The sequence below is a fragment of the Chrysemys picta genome, chromosome 5, assembly GCF_011386835.1.
Source record: "Chrysemys picta bellii isolate R12L10 chromosome 5, ASM1138683v2, whole genome shotgun sequence".
NCBI classification, from domain to species: domain Eukaryota; kingdom Metazoa; phylum Chordata; order Testudines; family Emydidae; genus Chrysemys; species Chrysemys picta.
The window spans coordinates 14,821,534-14,842,376 of NC_088795.1; the positions used below are offsets into that span (position 1 = coordinate 14,821,534).

Sequence of the window (20,843 nt, forward strand, 5' to 3'; positions counted from 1 at the left end):
CCCTTGCCTTAATCCAGCTTACTCTCACTTCCCCGCTCTCCCTCTGAGCAGCAGTAGCTGCTGCAACTCTGGCAGATCATCTGGGAAAGCCCGGAAAGTGAAAAGAACTCAGCCATCAACTTAACATTTTTTCAAGGGATTAATTTCACCTGCCTTTCCTGTTTGCCCTGTAGACTCTAGTTCTTTTTAATTCAAGACATGGGAAGTTATTTCAAGTTTAAAACCACACGGAAATGCTTTTTTGGTCTGGGCTTTCTCCCCCCTTGTTTTTTTTTTCTTTTTGACAAGTCAGAAAATTGTGAAGTGAGCAGGAGAGAGGGAGCGAGAGGGAGAAGACGCTTTCATTCTTTTAGTGCAATGGACTGAGGCAAAAAGGCCATTATAATGGTAAATCACACACAGAAAGGAAGAAAAGACTGATAATCAATCACAAATGAAGCATTCGTTCGGATTTTGGCAATTTATTGGCCAGTGGTTATAAACCTACATAGTTTTTTTTCTTCTGTCCAATTTACGTAAAACACACAGGTTTGAAATGGTAAGGGCAGGAAGAATAATTTTCAGAAAGGTATCCTGCCAAGGAATACTTAGGATGGGAAAGACACAATACTGAAAGGCCGGCAAGGACTCAGTGAGTTCTGAAGGAAAAGCAACATGCTGAAATGCTGGTGTGAAGACTTTCCAACACAGGACCCTGGACTTCAACTCAGAAGAGAAACTTGCTGTGTCAGAAGCCTCTCCCCAAACAGCCCAGGGTTTCACATGCTTAAGGATGACTCGTAGTGGACTTGGGGGCAGTTCAACTTGTTCTTCTGTGATTGCTTCAGTGGGATTTGTGGCTGAATGAGTATGTGATTATAAAGATGAGGATGCTAGACAATACTGCCACTGGCATAGCCTCTTCAGAATCCAGCATAACCTATAAAGAAAGATACATTTATCTGGAGGTGTTGCTTCAAGGAGGAGCTCCATGGGGATTCACTCTGAAAGGCGGACTGGAGCATGGGGAACCATTAATCATCTCCAAGGTACTTTTGTTTGTTTTAAATCAGGATGCAAAGAAGTTAGCAGAAATGCCTGGTTTCCAGGGCAATAGTTGTAAAATATTGCCTCCTACATGGTGGAATTGTTCCTGGGTTTGGACTGATCCTGGCAAGTGCTGAGCACTTCTAGCTCCTATTGACATCCCTAGGTGTCCAGGACATCCTTTTGTTGATTGTAATGCCTGAAGTCTAAGGGCATTGTTAAGCTATCAAAGTAACTTTCCTGTCCAAAAGACAGGAACTATTGCTTTCAGAAAGAGGCTCTATTCATTTCATCATAGTTTCTTTTAAAATGCAAGCGGGTGAATCTTCTTTTTGTGTGCTGCACCAGCCATCTTGTACCATGAAATCATGGTGCATCTGAGCATGTTCAGTGAGCCGTTACCTGCTTTTGTGAATTGACTAGCGAGAAAACATTTTAGGTCACATGATATTGTTTCAGCTAATCAGAACTGAAGGGAAAAAAATAGAAAAGTGTAGTAAATAGTTCTGGGTATGTATGTGTATATAAATATACACGTGTGTGACTATTCATACACATACACACACAGAAAGTATACATATACATAGCAATTTTTAAAAATCCACCCCAGCATTTTCCTATTTACTAAATACCTATGAAATGTGGTACTTCTGGAATTAAATTACTATTGTTCAGGAATGCAATATGAACCTACAGGTAACTGATAGCATAGATGGCAAATATATTTAGGGTAACATTTTCAAAGGCACTTAGGTCCCATTTTCAAAAGGGACTTGAGCACTTAGGAGCCTAAATCCCATTGAAAGTCAATAGGATTTGGCACCTAAATATTTAGATGGGTGTCTCATGAGATATTCAAAAGTAAAATCCCCTTAGGCACCTATCTGAATCTTTAGGTGCCTAAATACCTTTAAAAATCTGTCCCTGAGGGCCTAAGTCCTATTCACTTTCAGTGAGACAGACTCACAAGTGCCTAAGTCACTTTTGAAAATGGGACTTAAATGCTTTAGAAAAATGCACCTTTTGTGGTTCTCAAATCTCTGCTAGGCTATTGGCAATAGCATGTATATGTGTATATACATAATGTAAAGAATGGACCTTTCGGGTGTGTGTTTGAGTTTGTATGCATATGTATAATTATTTAATCTAATTTCGTTATATAGGATGGGACTTGTGGGCTCTAGAAACTCAGAGGATCAAAACCAATGGCAGCTAAAAGAAAACTCTGGCACTCTGGATCTATTCCATTTAGGCGTGATCCTGCAGCCCTCACTCACATGAGTCGCTCCATTGAAATCAATGAGTTCCCATCAATTCATTTCCCCTTTAGTCACATGAGCAAGGATTTTGGGATTGGGACTTTCACATAAACGTTCCCAACTTGAACTGGTTCTTAGCTTTAAATGAACATCCCCCCCCCTTTCCTGTAGAGCAATCATTAAATGGAGACAACTTGGGACAAACACATAAAGCAAAACATCACATCACTGAGTCAATACGTTATATTTCACTTTTTGCAGATTAGGGACTAATATTGCAGTGTCAGATTTTCAGCTTTGGGCATGAGAATGTTTTTACTGTTGTGGTGAAAGCAGGTTTTGCTTTTAATCCTGAACTATCTTCCCACCACATACAAAGTTCAATAACTTTTCTTAAATGAGACAGAGATGACTCTTGCTGTGGGACATTAATGAGTCTGTGGGATTTGGTTTCCTCAGCAACCAGCCCCCTGAATGTCAAACATGCCTGGAGTGTGCATGAGGCCACTGGCAGCTGTATGACTTGTGCCTTCCTTCCCTAAAACAACACTGCAAAAATTTGTATTTTGTTTTTTTAACTTGTAGCTACAGCCTCGCTTGCGCGGTCACTCATTTTTGTGCATCTTTTCATGCATCAGTGGCATAGATGCTAGCTTGCCAGCTTCCATATGAGTTTTACTCTCTGGAAATTGTGCAAAGCATGGGTTTGGTTTGGTTTGGTTTGCTTCCAGTTTCAGCTGAAAACCAATCTGGTTATATAGATTAATACATTATAGCTATGTAACATATCTGTGTTCATAATTCACTCTGAATAGCAGATAGTGAATTCATGTTAGTTACCTAGAAAGCTTTTTGACCTAGATAATACGTAATTCTTTATTCTTTGACCGATCAAGATTATATTGTAAAGCTATTAGGAACTGTTGGGAATAATAAATGAAAACACTGTATAGGTCAAATCTTGACCACCTGACTTACTCACCGAAGAAGTCCCATTGGAATGAATGGGACCACTCAGGTAAGTACGGTGACAAGATGAGCAGAATTTAGTCTAGCAGTAGTAGTATTGCTGATCTGTAAAAACTAGAGAAAAGTGGGGCATGGAGGCAGGTTAAGAACTTAAATGAGTGGTAATTCAGATTTAAGGCCTGATTCTCATTTACACTGTGGCCTGTTTACACTGGTCTGGCAAGTAAGGTACATTTACACCCACATTAAGGTCCCTTGACACTGCCAGAGTGGTGCAAAGTGTACATGAGAATCTGGATTTCAGTGACCATGTAACCTGAAGTCTCTGAAAGTTTGCAGCGTGATTTTACCAGCTATTATTCTATGTCCTGTTATCTCCATGTAACACAATTAAAAGGCCATGGAATATTCGATAGTTGGCAAGTCCGCTCACATGTGATACTTGTCTCTATTTCTCATGCCTCTCTATTCCATGCAGTCTATTTTTTGCCAGTCTCCTGCTGCAGGTCTTAGCAGGTCATGTTGATAGCTTTCTATGCTGCTTCTGTTGTGTATTTCCACGTTATCCTTTAGCTACCTTGTTGTCTGTTGCCCGGGAGGGGTTTCAGTCCAATGCCTGTCTTGTTATGGTATTGGATCTTTCCTCTATGTGTGTCCTAGCCATCTCCAATTTTGTTCTATAATTTCCTGTCCTACTGGCTTCTCTTTCGTCCTCCTGCAGAGTTCTTTGTTTGTGATTTTTTTTCTGGCCATCTGATATTGTGGATTTGTCTAAGGCAGCTGTTTATGAAAACTTGAAGTTTAGATAGTAAGATCTTAATAAGTCTCCAAGTGTCAGCACCATATAGTAAGACTGGTTTTGCAATGGTGTTAAATATTCAAAGTTTAGTTTAGAGGGGCAAGATTTCTGTTTCTCCCGATTTGGCTTTAGAGTTACAAAGGCTCACTCCCAGTTTATTTCTTATGTTCCTAAAGGTTCATGCTTCAGGGGTTCAGGACTTCCCCACCCCCAGTGTATTCTGTTTTTCTTTTTTTAACATCTCCTTCTCCTGAAGCATCAGGGATGGCCAGGGCTGGAGGTGGGACATTGGATGGGGAGGGCCAGGACTCTGAGGTAGCACTAAGCATTATCTCTCTCAGGTGCTTGGCTGGCTGGTTCTTGCTCACATATTGAGGGTCTAACTGATCGCCATAGGTGAGGTGGTCAGGAAGGAATTTTCCCTCCAGGTCAGATTGGCAGTGATCTTGGGGGCTTTTCACCTTCCTCTGCAGTATGTGGGTGTGGGTCACTTGCCAGGATTATCTGGGTATCTCTCAGTTAATCATTTCTTGCCATTTTGGAGGCCTCAGGCACTGGTACACCGTGATCTTTCCTATTCTCTGCCTGTGGCACATAATAGTCTTGTCGCCTGTGGGCTGTAATACCATGGTCTTATTTTGGTTGTTGGGTTTAGTGTGGGGTATTGGTGGCCTGTGATATACAAGAAGACAGACTAGATGATCTGATGGTCCCTTGTGCCCTTAAACTCTATGACTCTATAACTAGTTTTCAGGTCTTTGTTCTACCTGTTGTACTTACAATGCTGCCAAGAGAAGTGAAACATTGGACCCCTTCTGTGAAAGTCCCAGAAAGTGTTATTGGCGTTTCCTGTTGTGTGTTGATTCTCTTGGTTTGTGTTTTCTCGGTGTTGATATTCAACCCTACTAATTATGTATTGGCCTGGAAATAATTTGGTTTGGCTTGCATATCTATGTGGGTATAGGATAGTAAGTTGATATCTGCAAAGTCAAGGTCCTCTAACTTCTGTGTGAAAGCCTATTGTACACCCCTTGGTTATTCTATGGTCTCTCTCATTACCCAATCTACTACCAGTTAAACGATCATGGATGACATAAGACATGTTATATTTGTAGTCATCAGTAATTCATAATTGTTTTGGTCCTGTAAGTATCACTCAGTTGGTGATCTCACCTAAGAGAGCCTTTGAAACTGTGACTGAGGGGAAGGTAGATTGGTGAGCTTAAGAAAGGTCCAGAAGCATAAATACAAGCTCTCTGCCTCTCAGGACTGCACACCATGGAAAGGCAGTTCTTTACACCGGCATGGTGTGTGCCAAGCATTGGCCCAAAGGCAATGGGAATTTTCCATGTGCAAGGAATTTAGGATCAGGTCCAAATCTTTTAAGAGAAAACATTGGGGCTAAGGCCCCATCCCCCAAACCCTTCCACATGTCCTACAGACACTGGAAAATACTTTAACTAAACACCTTGGCCTAGATCCTCAAAGCTATTTAGGCTCTAACTTCCACTGAGATTAATATCTTTGGAGATCTGGGCCTTTGAAACTAACTGAATCAGTTAGTGGGCATCCATCTGCAGCCCAGTAATTTGTAGACGGCTGTTGGGTATCTTTTAATTAGGGCTGTTGATTAATCACAGTTAGCTAATAAAAGTTAATCACGCATAAAAAAATTAATTGTGATTAATCGCAGTTTTAATTGCACTGTTAAACAATAGAATACCAATTGAAATTTATTAAATATTTTGGATGTTTTTCTACATTTTCAAATACATTTACAACAGAGAATACAACGTGTACAGTGCTCACTTTATATTATTTTTATTACAAATGCTTGCACTGTAAAAATGATAAAGGAAATAGTATTTTTCAGTTCACCTCATACAAGTACTGTAGTGCATTCTCTTTATCATGAAAGTGCAACCTACAAATGTAGATTTTTTTTATTACATAACTGCACTCAAAAACAAAGCACTGTAAAACTTTAGAGCCTACAAGTCCACTCAGTCCTACTTCTTCTTCAGCCAACTGCTAAGACAAACAAGTTTGTTTACATTTACGGGAGGTAATGCTGCCCGCTTCTTGTTTACAATGTCACCTGAAAGTGAGAACAGGCGTTTGCATGGTACTTTTGTAGCTGGTATTGCAAGGTATTTACATGCTAGATATGCTAAATATGTGTATGCCCCTTCATGCTTCGGCCACCATTCCAGAGGACATGCTTCCATGCTGATAACACTTGTTAAAAAAATAATGCATTAATGAAATTTGTGACCAAACTCCTTAGGGGAGAATCGTATGCCTCTTATGCTGTTTTACCCGCATTCTGCCATATATTTCATGTTATAGCAGCCTCGGATGATGACCCAGCCCATGTTGTTCGTTTTAAGAACACTTTCACTGCAGGTTTGACAAAACGCAAAGAAAATACCAATGTGAGATTTCTAAAGATAGCTACAGCACTCGACCCAAGATTTAAAAATCTGAAGTGCCTTCCAAAATCTGAGAGGGACGAGGTATGGAGCATGCTTTCAGAAGTCTTAAAAGAACAACACTGTGATGCAGAAATTACAGAACCCGACCCACCAAAAAAGAAAACCAATCTTTTGCTGGTGGCATCTGACTCAGATGATGAAATGAACATGTGTTGGTTCACACTATTTTGAATTGTTATCAAGCAGAACCCGTCATCGGCATGGACACATGTCCTCTGGAATGGTGGTTGAAGCATTAAGGGACATTTAGCGTATCTGGCATGTAAATATCATGCGACGCTGGCTATAACAGTGCTATGTGAACACCGGTTCTTACTTTCAGGTGACATTGTAAACAAGAAGTGAGCAGCCTTATCTCCTGCAAATGTAGACAAACTTGTTTGTCTGAGCGATTGGCTGAAAAAGAAGTAGGACTGAGTGGACTTGTAGGCTCTAAAGTTTTACATTATTTTATTTTGGAATGCAGTTATTTTTTGTACATATTTCTACATTTGTAAGTTCAGCTTTCATGATAAAGAGATTGCACTACAGTACTTGTAATGGGGGAATTGAAAAATACTATTTCTTTTGTTTTTTTACAGTGAAAACATTTATAATAAAAAATAAATTTAAAGTGAAGTACCGTACATTTTGTATTCTGTGTTGTTATTAAAATAATATATTTGAAAATGTAGAAAACATCAAAAAATATTAAAATAAATTGTATTCTATTATTGTTTAACAGAGCGATTAATTACATGATTCATTGTGATTAATTTTAATTGTGTGATTAATTGTGATTAATTTTTTTAATCTCTTGACAGCCCAAATAAATATTGAATTATTGTTCTCCACTTGTTGCTCTTACTGTTCTATCTTTCTGCTTCCTCACACAAGACTCGATTTCTGAAGATTTGCTGTGTTACACACAGCACCAAAATATATTACTGTGTAACCATCACGGCCTATGTTATGCAGGACATCAAACTAGATGATCATGACAGTCCCTTCACTGGCTTAAAGTCTATTAATCTAGGACTTAATGTCTCACTCACTGGTGTGTACTGAAAGACAGGGAAAAAATTTAAAAGTACTATGTCTAATAACATGGAGGAAAGTTATTCTGTGGATGGGCATAAAAATAAATAAAATAAACCCAAACAAATGGTAGAAGAATGAGAACACACAAACGTTTAGAGAGTAAAAGTATAGTCAGTGTCCTGGTATCTCTAGCTCTCATGCCAAGGACAGTATGTCCATCTTAGAATCATAGAACCATAGGGTTAAAAGGGACCACAAGGGTCATCTAGTCTAATCCTCTGCCAAGATGAAGGATTTGCAGCTTCTTGAATGTGCCAACTTCAGCTCCTTTAATAGGAGAAGTGATTCCTTCTCTTTAGCAAATCAAGACCTACAGAAAGGTTAACAAACAGTTTTAAAATAATCTTTTGTAGAGAGTCATGAGAGTTTAAAAATAAAATGCCAGGCTTAGCAAAGAGTCTTTGCCTCTTGGTGCCTTAGACCATTTAATTTCACTTAGAAGCCATCTGGATGTCAGAGTGGGAAAGACTGATAGACTCCTGGAACTGACCTAATGGGAGAATGCTGACTCTGTGAGTCCTTTGATCAAAATGTTACAGAATTTGGAGCCGGATCAAAGGCGAAGACTTGGAAGAGTCTGTCAGCCGGCCAGCTGAGGTCCAGAATGTCCTTTTGGGTTTGGGTCTGTCAAGGCTGATAGAACGATTCTCATTATGTGTCGCTAAATGCACTATGAGCTCACTCAAGTGAGGACAGAGAGAGGCTTCTTAAACGAAAGTGTTAGAAGCAGCGTAGGCACAGGCCCCTCATGGATAAGGGCCCCATCTAGTTTCCGTTAAAGTCCATGGAAAGACATCTATCAGCTTCAACAGGAGCTGGATCAGGCCCTTAATATGGGCTAAAGCTCTTGCTAGTATTCAAGATTATTTCCCATGCTCTCTCCCAGGCTATCCCTATTATTATTAAACTTTTATTGCTTCCTACAACCCTGCTGGGAGGTAAACCTCAGGGTTTGTCTCGTGTTTCTGGCACAAAGACCCTGTCGGTGACCTATGCTTTTGAGCTAAGGGAATGGATGAGCTACCGCACAGCATGTGAAAAATGTTCCCATATAACTACTAGCCAAGAAAGAACGTCTCAGATGCCTTAATCCCTAGCAAGAGAAACAGCCCGCTTGTTAATTACATGAACACTGAGTTTAAAATAAATGGGCATTTCAGAGGCCTACATCACCTTACGTTTCTAAAGGTCTGTGTGTACCAAGGAGATTGCAGAAATAGATCACGCATGGCTCTAGGATGCACCAAACAATGTTATTAAATTACATTCCATTAAAAATTCCTGTAGCAAGCCAAGGGGAAATGAATAAGGCTGTTCCCCACGCCCAGCTTGACTATCTTTGCCACATAGAAATATTCAGATGCTTTTACTCTTGCGATATTGATCTCACAGCTAGAGTGGGACTAAGAAAGTAGTGCGGATCTGGATTGGGTTTAATGTATTGCCTTGGTCTGGAGACCAAGTCAGGGCAAATCAAGTTCACATTCAACACAGTGAGATCTTGTTTGCTCTTCTCGTGAGATTTTTTTTAGCCCCAAAAGGCAGAAATCAAGAACCACTGATTTAGTGAGATTTCCACCACGAGCAAGTCTCGTGCGACTTTCAGTCCTCTTGCAACAGCTTTATTAACAAGATTTGAACTATGACCCAGAAAATAGGAACAGGCACCAAAGCAGTATTTGGAGGCTGGGGTCATAATGGAGGATTTGAATTCAAACCACCTTCACACCCTAATACAGCAAGGTTTGTACTGGAGGGACTGTTTTTGTCTGCTTTTTATTTATAATCCTTTTACTCTATAGCAAATATTTTTAAACACTATTTAAACAGACAGGGTCCTAATAATAATCTTTTGTGAAGTAATTTTATGCCAGAAAACAGATCTGAGTAATGAACAAGGATAAGTAACAAGGAATCTTTGCCAGTGGTGAATAGTATACATTTTCCTTGAGATTTACATTGGATTATGAGGCCTGAGACCTTGCAAAGTTCACTCTGCTTAGAAAGTTCAGCATGAAGTTTGGCTTGCTGTAGAGAGACTTTTTTCTCTCCCCATCAAGCTCTTTTGCCCCTTCACCTCAAGAGAGTATTTATGTCTTTGAATAGCTGGGAAGAAACGGTGAATAGATCCAAATACAGAGGTTGATTGACAGAATCATTCTCAAAACCCACACAAACGAGAAATATTAACTGCTTCGGGGGGCATGTCAAGACCACTCTTCTACTTCAAAACCCCTCACATACAGTTTTGATTGACAATGCTGCTTTTTATCTCAAAAACAACACAAAAGGGAGACTAAGTCTCACTGGTTTCTCAACCTTGCTCCAAAGCTTTGGCTGTTGTCCCACTGCTAGCCAAGAAGAATATTATGCCTTGTTTAGAGGACTGGTCTTTGGAAAGAAGCTGCATTGAAATTATCCATCTTTCAAATGAATTAACACACACACAGATTTTTCCATCTTTCTGTATGTTAACTTTTAACAGGAGAAAACATGTTAGTGTATGTCCAGATTACTAGATCTGCAGATGCTTGAAACACCTTAACCAATGCAGAAAACTTTAACCACTTAGTCAGCAAATGGATTCTCTCATCAGCTGATTTAGATGAAATATATGGCAGAATGCCGGTAAAACAAAGTAGGAGACATACAATTCTCCCCCCAAGGAGTTTAGTCACAAATTTAATTAATGCATTATTTTTTCAATGAGCAACATCAGCATGGAAGCATGTCCCCTGGAATGGTGGCCGAAGCACGAAGGGGCATACGAACGTTTAGCATATCTGCCACATAAAGACCTTGCAATGCTGGCTACAAAAGTGCCATGCGAACGCCTGTTCTCACTTTCTGTTGCCATTGTAAACAAAAAGCGGGCAGCATTGTCTCCTGTAAATGTAAACAAGCTTGTTTGTCTTAGCGAGTGGCTGAACAAGAAGTAGGTGAGTGGACTTGTATGCTCTAAAGTTTTACATTGTTTTGTTTTTGAGTTCATTTATATAACAAAGACATTCTACATTTGTAAGTTGCACTTACATGACAAAGAGAATGCACTACAGTACTTGTATGACGGGTGGGCAAACTTTTTGGCCTGAGGGCTATATCTGGGTATGGAAATTGTATGGTGGGCCACGCATGCTCACAAAATTGGGGGTTGGGGTGCGGGAGGGAGTGAGGGCTCTGGGGTGGGGTCAGAAATTAGGAGTTCAGGATGCGGGAGGGGGCTCCGGGCTGGAGCAGGGGGTTGGGGTGCGGGTGGGGGGGGTGAGGGCTCTGGGATGCAGGAGGGTGGGACCGAGGGGTTCAGAGGGTGGGAGGGGGATCAGGGCTGGGGCAGGGGGTTGGGGCATGGGAGGGGGTCGGGGTGCAGGCTCTGGGCGGCACTTACCTCAAGCAGTTCCTGGAAGCAGCAGTATGTCCCCCACTCTGGCTCCTACACGGAGGTGCAGCCAGGTGGCTCTGTGCACAGCCCCTGCATTTGCTGGCCAATGGGAGCTGCAGGGGCAGCGCTTGTGGCGGGGGCAGCGTGCGGAGCCCCCAGGCTTTCCCTACGCATAGGAGCCGGAGGCGGGACATGCTGCTGTTTCCAGGAGCTGTGCGGAGCAGGCCCCCAACCCCACTCTCTGGCAGGAGCTCGAGGGCCAGATTAAAATGTCTGAAGGGCTGGATGCAGCCCCCTGGGCCGTAGTTTGCCCACCCCTGTCGTATGAGGTGAATTGAAAAATACTATTTCTTTTGTTTGCATTTTCACAGTGCAAATATTTGTAATAAAAAATAATATCAAGTGAGCATTATCTACTTTGTATACTGTGTTGTAATTGAAATCAATATATTTGAATATGTAGAAAAACATCCAAAATATTTAATAAATTTCAATTGGGATGCTATCGTTTAACAGTGCGATTAAAACTGCGATTAATCGCAATTAATTTTTTTAATTGCGATTAATTTTTTTTTAGTTAATCGTGTGAGTTAACTGTGATCAATCGACAGCCCTAATGTTTATTCATATGAAATCTGACCTATGCCCACTGCAGTTAATGGAAGAGCTCCCATTAACTTCAGAGGGGCAGGATCAGATGCACATACAGTACCAGGGACCTGATCCTGCAAACCCTTATTATGCATGTGGGTAACTTCATGTTTTTGAGTAACCCTAGAGTTTTCAGTGAGACTACTCATATGTAGTTGTGTCATGTGAGTGTAGCAGTGTTGCAGGACTGGGCCCACATTTGTCTGGTTTTTAAAGTGGATTATATGTACCTTGCTTTTGTGTCTTTTTTTTTTATATAGTCATAATATGACAACAATATAAGGCTTCAGTTGTGCAAAGGCCTGTGCAAATGCTTAGCTTTATGCGTTGTGAGTAGCCTCATTTGTCATGACTGGGGTTTGGGTGGTCAGACCTAGTGGTCGGAGTCAGAGGGCATGCACAAGGAGATGCAAGCAGGCACAGGCCAGCCCAATAATCAGCAGGGGCACAGAACTCCTCTGCCCTTGGGGTTGCGGCAGGGAGGGAGAGCGAGCTCCTCTGGCCCCAGAGCTAGAGGAGTTCTGTGCCCATGCCACCGCCCCAGAGCCGAAGGAGCTCTCTGAGGTCTGGGAACCGGAGGAGCTCTGTGACCCCACCGCAGCCAAGTACTTGTGGATGAAATTCCTGTGCACACCCTGGTTGGAGTAGGAGCTAAGTTAAGCCAAAAGTCAGAACTGGAGTCGGAGGCAGAGACCAAGGGCAGGGATTAAGAACAAGGCAGGACGGCCAGAACCAGAGCAGGTCAGGAAGGCAGGAACCAGGGATGAGTCAGGAAGGCAGAACTCAGGCAAGAAGGCAGGCTCCAATGTAGCAGCCCGCCAGGAATACATTCATTTGCATGGACAACTTCCTGTGTCTCTTTCTGGCTTAAATAGTGTACCAGGTTCCTCCAGCTAGGTTCAGTGGTCCGTTCCTTTAGCAGAGCATAAGGCCCTAGGGCTCCCAGTTCTCCAGCCACTAGTACAGTGGTTCCCAAACTAGGGGTGCAGCTGGTTCAGGGAAAGCCCCTGGCGGGCTTGGCCGGTTTGTTTACCTGCCGCGTCTGCAGGTTCGGCCGATCACAGCTCCCAGTGGCCGCGGTTCACCGCTCTCGGCCAATGGGAGCTGCAGGAAGCGGCGCGGCCCGAGGGATGTGCTGGCCGCCGCTTCCCGCAGCCCTCATTGGCTGGAGCGGCGAACTGTGGCCAGTGGGAGCTGCTATCGACCAAACCTGCAGACGCGGAAGGTAAACAAACCGGCCTGGCCCGCCAGGGGCTTTCCCTGAACAAGCAATGGTTAGTTTGGGAACCACTGCACTAATAGAACTGTTGATGGTGGTATGGAGGCAGCAGCGGCCTGCAGACCTGGGTTTGGGACCCGCAGGTCCTCACTTCATTGACTTCAATGGGACTAGTCACAGTGTGTAAAGTTAATAGGTGTAAAACTTTGCAGGATTGAAGTATTGTAAGTAGACATCCAGGGACCTGCTTTGGACTGGCCCGTGGTATAAGGAAGGCAACAAAGAATATACAGTATTGCCTGGCTGGAGAGTTTCTATTGTTCCTTCATATATTCTTCATTTTACTCATTGAAAAAGGGAATAATCCTATTGATTGTGTAGCTAGGCTCCTAAATGTGTTGTATTTCATGCGGTGGTTTCAGTCCAGATTCAAGTGGACGGGTGTCCCCATAAATTAAAAAATGCGGCTAATTGGTACTCTTCCTTGCACTCTCAGCAAAGAGGCCAAGAACAGATTGGGCACAGAGAAGGAACCACCCTTCTTCCCCCTAGAGGGGTTTTCTTCAGGTGTGTGGTGAAGCACATATGCGAGACACAGAGGGAAGATGTGCTTCTTCTGTTGATGAGCAGAGGACCACATTTTGCAGGGTGATCCATCTGGCACCTTTCACTACCACGAAATCCACACACAGCTTAAAAATAGAATGAAATATGCTAGTAGGGTTCACAACATTCCTGTATGAAAGGGCATACCCTAGCCCTAAGGACCAGGAATTGCCCAGATCACTAGAAAATGGGAACGAGAGAGACATTTACTTATAGGGCAGAGGGAAAATAATTTTGGTGCAGCACAGAAAGAGTCCCCGGTGCGCTTTCCCCTCTTTTTGAGGGCTCTGAGTGGGGCCTTGCTAGCAATTTCTGATGCCAGCTCTGGGGACAGGATCTCCTACCTTCTCTCAAAGGAACAGAATTGCTTAGCAAAAAGGCCTCTATTGTCAGCCACCTCCATTAGGCTGCCAATCCCCCCATGCCACAAAAAGACTTCTGTTTGCTTCCACTACGCTGAATTAGCACTTGCGGACACAGGGCTTCCTTGCTGACTGACTGACACGCGAGCGCTAGCTCGCTGGGGTGCCGATGCACCACAAACACGGGCAGCGGGAGCTTTTGAGCCTGGAGACGGGTTGCCTGATGGTGCAGATAGGCCATCTGCAATTTGTCATGACAAATGTTTCCCTCTCTGACCCATTAGAAATATCTCAACTTCCCTTATTAACAAAAACACAGGTGAATCCAGAGCTCCTCTGCTCCAGACACAAATCACAGATGTTCCTTTCCAGAGGGTAAATTTGTTAAGATGAATCCCCAGAAAAATATTTCCTCCAGATTGAGAGATGAGGGACTTCCAGGTGCTTCTCTCCAGCTCAGTAGCCATACTTAGAGGTACCTTGTTATTGAAGACAGCCTCTCTCTGTGGAATTAAACTTCCACACAACTCAGGAGCATTTGGATCTGGGAGGCTTAGTCTGAGCCCTTTTTTGCTTCCTGTTCAGTCATTTGGCCTCATGTCACCACTGTAGTAGGTCACGCACTTAGTGGTGTGTCTCAGAGCAAAGAGAAGGCGGGACTCAGCTGTAATGGACGTCAGGGATGTTCTATATTCAGGTTACTGGACACGGACAAGACCCCTTTCCAGGTCTAATACTAAACACAGCCTGTGCTGCCTGATGTCACTACACAGTCTCTGCCTAAGTCCTGACTTGGACTCGGGAGTCACAGAAGGGTCTACCAGACACACTTTTCTATGCAATGGGGTATTGACTCCATACTGGCTCGGAAAGAGTTCACTGGAACTGGAGAGCTCAATTAATGCACCTGGTGTCTGGAGGATGGCATAGACTGGGGAGGAGCTGGGCATCGGTGAGCGATGCTATAAAGAGAGGATGTCTGGAGGAGAAAGGATCTGCAGGGCGAGAGCAGAACCCTGCAGTTGGCCTCTTGGCGGTGGAGAGACCGCTGGAGAGCAGGAAGGTTGCTGCAGGGTGAGGATGAAGTCTAGGGAGAGGAGATGCTTGGAAGACACAAGACTGGAACAAGTTCCTGTGTTTGACCCTGACACAAAGGTAGGCCCCAGACTTCCAGGGAGAAGCTCTGGGAGGCACTGCTCATTACAGAGCGCCCGGGAACGAGCTGTGGAAAAGCCCTAAAGAAAGGCTAATAATTGGAAGTAGTCCAGGGAGGCAGCACCAAGGTGTCTGATGGAGCAGACCTTACCTGCTTAGCCTGGCTTGGACTGCGATCCAGGGTAGTGGGAGGCCCTGGGTTTCTCTACCAGCCTAGGAAGGTGAGGTGAAGCCCCCAAACAAAAGGGGATAAGGATGATTTTAAAACCCTGGGTAAGGCTCATGGGGCCAAGAGTTAGGGCCAAGGGCCATATCACCAGGGTGAAATATGACGATTATAAATAATGGCCCTGGAAAAGATAAGCCTATGTTACGATTTAGAGGAGGGTGGGGGTCTGCATCTGGAAATACAGGTGATTAAGTAATTGTACATACATTCCAAATCTGATGAGGTTCAACAAGGACAAGTGCAGAGTCCTGCACTTGGGACGGAAGAATCCCATGCACTGTTACAGACTAGGGACCGAATGGCTAGGCAGCAGTTCTGCAGAAAAGGACCTAGGGGTTACAGTGGACGAGAAGCTGGATACGAGTCAACAGTATGGCCTTGTTGACAAGAAGGCTAACGGCTTTTTGGGCTGTATAAGTAGGAGCATTGCCAGCAGATCGAGGAACGTGATCATTCTCCTCTATTCGGCATTGGTGAGGCCTCATCTGGAGTACTGTGTCCAGTTTTGGGCTCCACACTATAAGAAGGATGTGGAAAAATTGGAAAGAGTCCAGCGGAGGGCAACAAAAATGATTAGGCGGCTGGAGCACATGACTTATGAGGAGAGGCTGAGGGAACGGGGATTGTTTAGTCTGCAGAAGAGAAGAAAGAGGGGGGATTTGATAGCTGCTTTCAACTACCTGAAAGGGGGTTCCAAAGAGGATGGATCTAGACTGTTTTCAGTGGTAGCAGGTGACAGAACAAGGAGTAATGGTCTCAAGTTGCAGTGGGGGAGGTTTAGGTTGGATATTAGGAAAAACGTTTTCACTAGGAGGGTGGTGAAGCACTGGAATGGGTTACCTAGGGAGGTGGTGGAATCTCCTTCCTTAGAGGTTTTTAAGGTCAGGCTTGACGAAGCCCTGGCTGGGATGATTTAGTTGGGGATTGGTCCTGCTTTGAGCAGGGGTTGGACTAGATGACCTCCTGAGGTCCCTTCCAACCCTGATATTCTATGATTCTACGTAAGGACATTAGAGTCTTTGTTGGACTTTCTGTTACCCTGGAAGGGGTGGAAATAAAACATAACCTGGCCAGAGGGCTGGGTCATGGGAAGAAGCAGACCACTGCAGGAATGGAGTGAATGTTGGCCAGGGGCGCTGGAGAGAAAAGAGCTGCAACGTTATGCCCAGCCATAAGGGGGCACCCTAGTGACTAAACCCTTCTGTAGTGTATTGAACATTTACCAGATTTTGGATTTAAGCTGATCCTGGAGAGTGAGTTGGAGAATCGGTTTGTATAAAACACACCCCAGTGAGACCCAAAATAAGAGTTTGTGCAGAACTGACAGTTTTTTAGGGAGGACTCTGGCAATCTCTAAAACTCTTCTGCACTTGCAGGGAGCTCACACCAGGGAGCATGAAGTATCGGAGGAGGCCAATAGAAAACAATGCATTAATTAAAAACTAGAGCTGGAGCTGAGATAATCTGAACTCAGATTTTAGTGCTGTTTGTCTTCGGGATTTTGGATCAGGCCTAACGCTGTGGAACATGCATCTGAACTGTCCAAACCTTGTGGCGGTTCAGATCTGCTGATTATAAAAGAAGAAAATAATCCCAAAGGATGAGCTAAAACCTGATAATCAGAAAAAATAGCCTGGAATCCTTGGTCTGAATGCATTAGTGAGCTATAAAGATTTTGCTGCTGCAACTCTTCAGTTTCATATTCTCCAAAGCTCTGGGTAAATCACCATTTGGTGGCAGCAAAGAGTCCCTGAGTCCAGGATATTGTAGAGCAGAAATCCTTCAGTACAATCACAAAGGCAAATCGCTTACCTTTTATAACTCCATGTCCTCCGAGGCAGGGAGAGGAGAGATTTAGGGCTCGATCCTGCATGATGGAAGCTAATGGGAGATCTGCCACCATTCCGAAGAATCCCAAAGTGCTCTTTCAGACTGTGTATAGAAGCATTATTTCCCTCCCCATCTGCACTGCGGAATCTCCTGGGTGGAAGATGGCAGCTGTTTAATAGGGCAGGACCGTGCAACCAGCAATGGAACAGCAAGTGACCGATAGCTTGTCTGGGGCGGGAACTTAGGCAGCAGAATGGAATGACCTGAGGTGGAATTTGGTGTTCCTCTTCACCAAAATCTCAGCACCCTCTAGCTGCCCAGTGCCCACTAACACCAGCACAGGGCACTGGCTTCAGTGCTGACTTAGAGGAAAGATTTCCACCTCCTATAAAACCTCAGTGCTTCTGATTCGCCTTCCATCCAGTTACTGTACAAGCCCAACCTTGTCTGGTGTGTATGATGGGAGGAGATCACAGCCCCAGGCGGGATGGCTGTTGCCTGGGTGACAGCTATGTGAAATAAGATGTGTGAAGTTCAGTTAAGTTCTGTCCTCCACTGGAACCAGGCCTGCGGTACTACTGCTGGTGATGTGTGTAGTGGGCCTGGCTGAGCTGGGCATGGGTAGTATGGGCCTAAGGCTGCCTCTGCCAGTGGAGTGCTATATCGGAAGTGCACTAAATATGCTTCACCTTTGTTTTCTAACATACTCCTATAAACTCACACATCTGAGTTTCCCTCTTCTCCAACCCCCAAGGGGCCCCCTATGTCCCTGGCCGAGACTTTAAGACCCTCCATTTTTCCTTGTGGTCACCATTCTTCAAGCAGAAGAGATCTGGACCAAATTCTTTGAGGGAGGCCTGTCAAAACCCTGCTCGTTAATCAGGAGTTGCTAAGCGCTATGAAGCATTCGTCCCCACCCCCAATCAGTGAAGTGTTAGGGCTCTCCCACTAGAACTTCTTCCTTAGCCTGTGATAAACCGCGTGGGCCATGAGGTGTATGTAGTATAGGTAGGGGCTGGGGCATCTCATCATTTGTGTGCCTATTTCAACACAAGCGGCAAAAGGAGGGAAGCGCCACCGCCTGGCAAACCAACTCCTGTGACGTGCCCTTGCTGGGAATGTTTGCACTTTGTTCCTGTGTGTGATACAATGGGGAATTGTTCAACTGGTGTCGTGAAAAAGGACAGGCCTGGGGTGGGGAATACTGTGTACAGGACACTAGCGCTCTTTCCCCACTGGGAAAATGCTATCAATATGACCCGGCATCCCGTGTCATCTGGCCCATTCCATAGTCAACACATTCCACTTCAGATATGTTTTCCTCAGCTCTGGGAAGGAGTGATCTGAGGTGGGGATGATTCAGCAGTATCCCCGGTAGGGGAGTCTCGATCAGAGGTAGGGAAGTCACCTCAGCTTTCCTTTCAGTGTGGTGGTAGAACTTTAACAAGGTGCTTCCAGAAGCCTCTTCCAACACCTCCCTGGGAGAGGCTGAGCAGGCTGCCTCTGCAGTACAGAAAAAACAAGCACATAAGCCTGCTTATTTTTTGGAGGAGGTTGCATGGATTGCATACTGTCCTACTACTCTCATGCGGTCTAATTCCATCACAGGTATGGTATAACATTGTCACAGTGCACCTTCAGGCAGCTTGTCCTGAGCTTTCGTTAATGATCTGTATTATGGTAACACCTAGAGGCCACAGTATTTCTTTAATGCAATCCTGTTTATTTACAAAAAATGTACAAAGGCTAGTTTGCCCGAATACAATAGGAATCAAACAACAGGAGACCATTTCTTTGTTCACAGTTCCAAGCCTCTTTCAAGCCAGCACTCGACCCAAAAGCTCTCTCTCTCTCGGAGTCACACCACAGGCGCTGGCTTCTAATTTTCCCTGGGGGTGCTCAAACCCTGCTCTTCCCCAGGCCCTGCCCCCACTCCACCCCTTCCCCCAAGGCCGCACTCCCGCCCTGCCTCTTCCCCACCCAGTTCCGCCCTCTCCCCCGAGTGTGCCCCGTCCCCGCTCCTACCCCTCCCTCCCAGTGCCTCCTGCATGCCACAGAACAGCTGTTCTGCAATGTGCAGGAGGCACTGGGAGGGAGGGGAAGGAGTTGATCGGTGAGGGCTGTGGGTGGGAGTGGAGTTTGGTTGCTGGTGGGTTCTAAGCACCCACTCATTTTTCTCCAGCCTTGGAACACCCATGAAGTTGGTGCCTATGGGTCACACTACAAGTGCTTCTCTGGCTTTCTCTGGCACTTTCTTGCTGCCTCCTCTGTATGCTATAGTGGTGTTTCTTTCTCTTACAGACGCACCCAGCTCCATCAAACAATACCCAGTCCCCGGCATTTCATTCATGCCGCAGGGAAAACCCCTCAGACCACATGGCTCAGCTGCTCCTTCAGCCTTGCATGTAGCTAATGTTTCGAGTGGTGGCTCCTAGTATCTCAGCTGTCTATTTCATACAGGAGATTCATTGCTTTTTACATTTATCCTGAATGAAGGTTGGCTGTTAAAGAAGATGGGGAAAAGGGAATCCGGAAGAGATGAACCCAGCTTACTCAGGTCACAGCGCTTGTTAACATTCTCACCAACATCCAAGCACAGTGTTCATTTTTTATACTAATGTAAAAAAAAAAAAAAGGTAACAGTTTAGAATGATTCCCGCTGATAAGAAAATCACTGTGCTTAATTTCATTAATAGAGCAGGCTGTGGGATACATTTCAAAGCACTGGGTGAGAAGTAAGCTCCCAAATCCCATTAAGAAATAACAGGATTTATGTGCATTCCTCCCATATATTAACTTTCCCCTCTGGAAACGCCTTGTGCTGAGTTGGTACCATTTTACAGGCAGGTGCAGCATTTTTCAGTTCCCACAGCCCCCTCCAGATAATCTGCTGGCCTGAAAGCCCTTCTCTATTCTCACTGGAGAATGGGGATTTTCAGAATGATGGACAAGGGACGTGTTTGGCTGACAACTGTCGTGGCTCCACGTTCCATCAGGTCTCAAACACACATTCTGTAGCGGTGCTGAGAGCAGTTTGCTTCTGTCTACACCAACGGTTCAAATGTTTCCAACACCAGTTGAGAGGGAGAGAATTTCTAAACAGCCATTGTCAACTATGGGTCATTTTCCTTCTGTTGATTGACGTTCAGATGAACACCTTCAGCATCTGAAATCTCAGATACTTGGCTAATATTATCATTGTTGTCTCTCATTATTAGAGCTGACCAAACTTTTTCAGACAAAGTATTTCCAGTGAAAAGTGGCCTATTTTTGAAAATGGGACTTTTTGCAAAAATCGTCAACCTCTCCAAACACTTTCCCTTTTTTTGCAAACGTTTCATAGACATTTTTTATTTGTTTTTAATCAACATTTGTGTTGATAAATGAAAAATGTTCATTCACTATTTCAAGCACCACTTTAATAAAAATGTTGATTAAAAATATTGTGGAAACTTTTGCCAGAAGTCGGAAATGGGACCATTTTGAACCCTGCAAGGTGGAAAGTTTTGAAGTTTCCTGGGAAGGTGCTTTTCTCTGTTTTTTGATCAGCTCTATGTATTATTTATTTTTTATTACTGAAGTGCTAAGAGGCCTCACTCAGGTATCAGAGCCCCAGTGCGCTAGGCATTATATACAAACAAAATAACAATACAATACTGCTTCAAGGAGCTCACAATCTCTACGTGTGATGCAACAATAGGTTGATAAACCAAACAAATGGGGTGATGGGTAAATAGTGAAACATAGGTCCTTAACCTGCAAAGACTGCACATGCTCAACTTTA

The 20,843-nt window shown here is 44.1% G+C and overlaps 1 protein-coding gene across 8 annotated transcripts in view; it reads left to right on the forward strand.

Moving 5' to 3' along the window:
• Positions 1-355: 355 nt before the first annotated feature.
• SHROOM3 (shroom family member 3) overlaps positions 356-20,843 on the forward strand; it is a 259,403-nt gene continuing 238,915 nt past the window's right edge. For 2 of the 8 annotated variants that reach the window (XM_024108440.3, XM_065595984.1), the window contains exon 1: positions 374-1,028. In XM_024108440.3, the coding sequence (XP_023964208.3) occupies positions 864-1,028 (165 nt within the window). In that variant the 5' untranslated portion in view covers positions 374-863. Of the gene's footprint in view, positions 1,029-20,843 lie in introns of all 8 variants that reach the window. The other 6 variants (XR_010601216.1, XM_065595994.1, XR_010601215.1 and 3 more) reach the window with 6 other exon arrangements.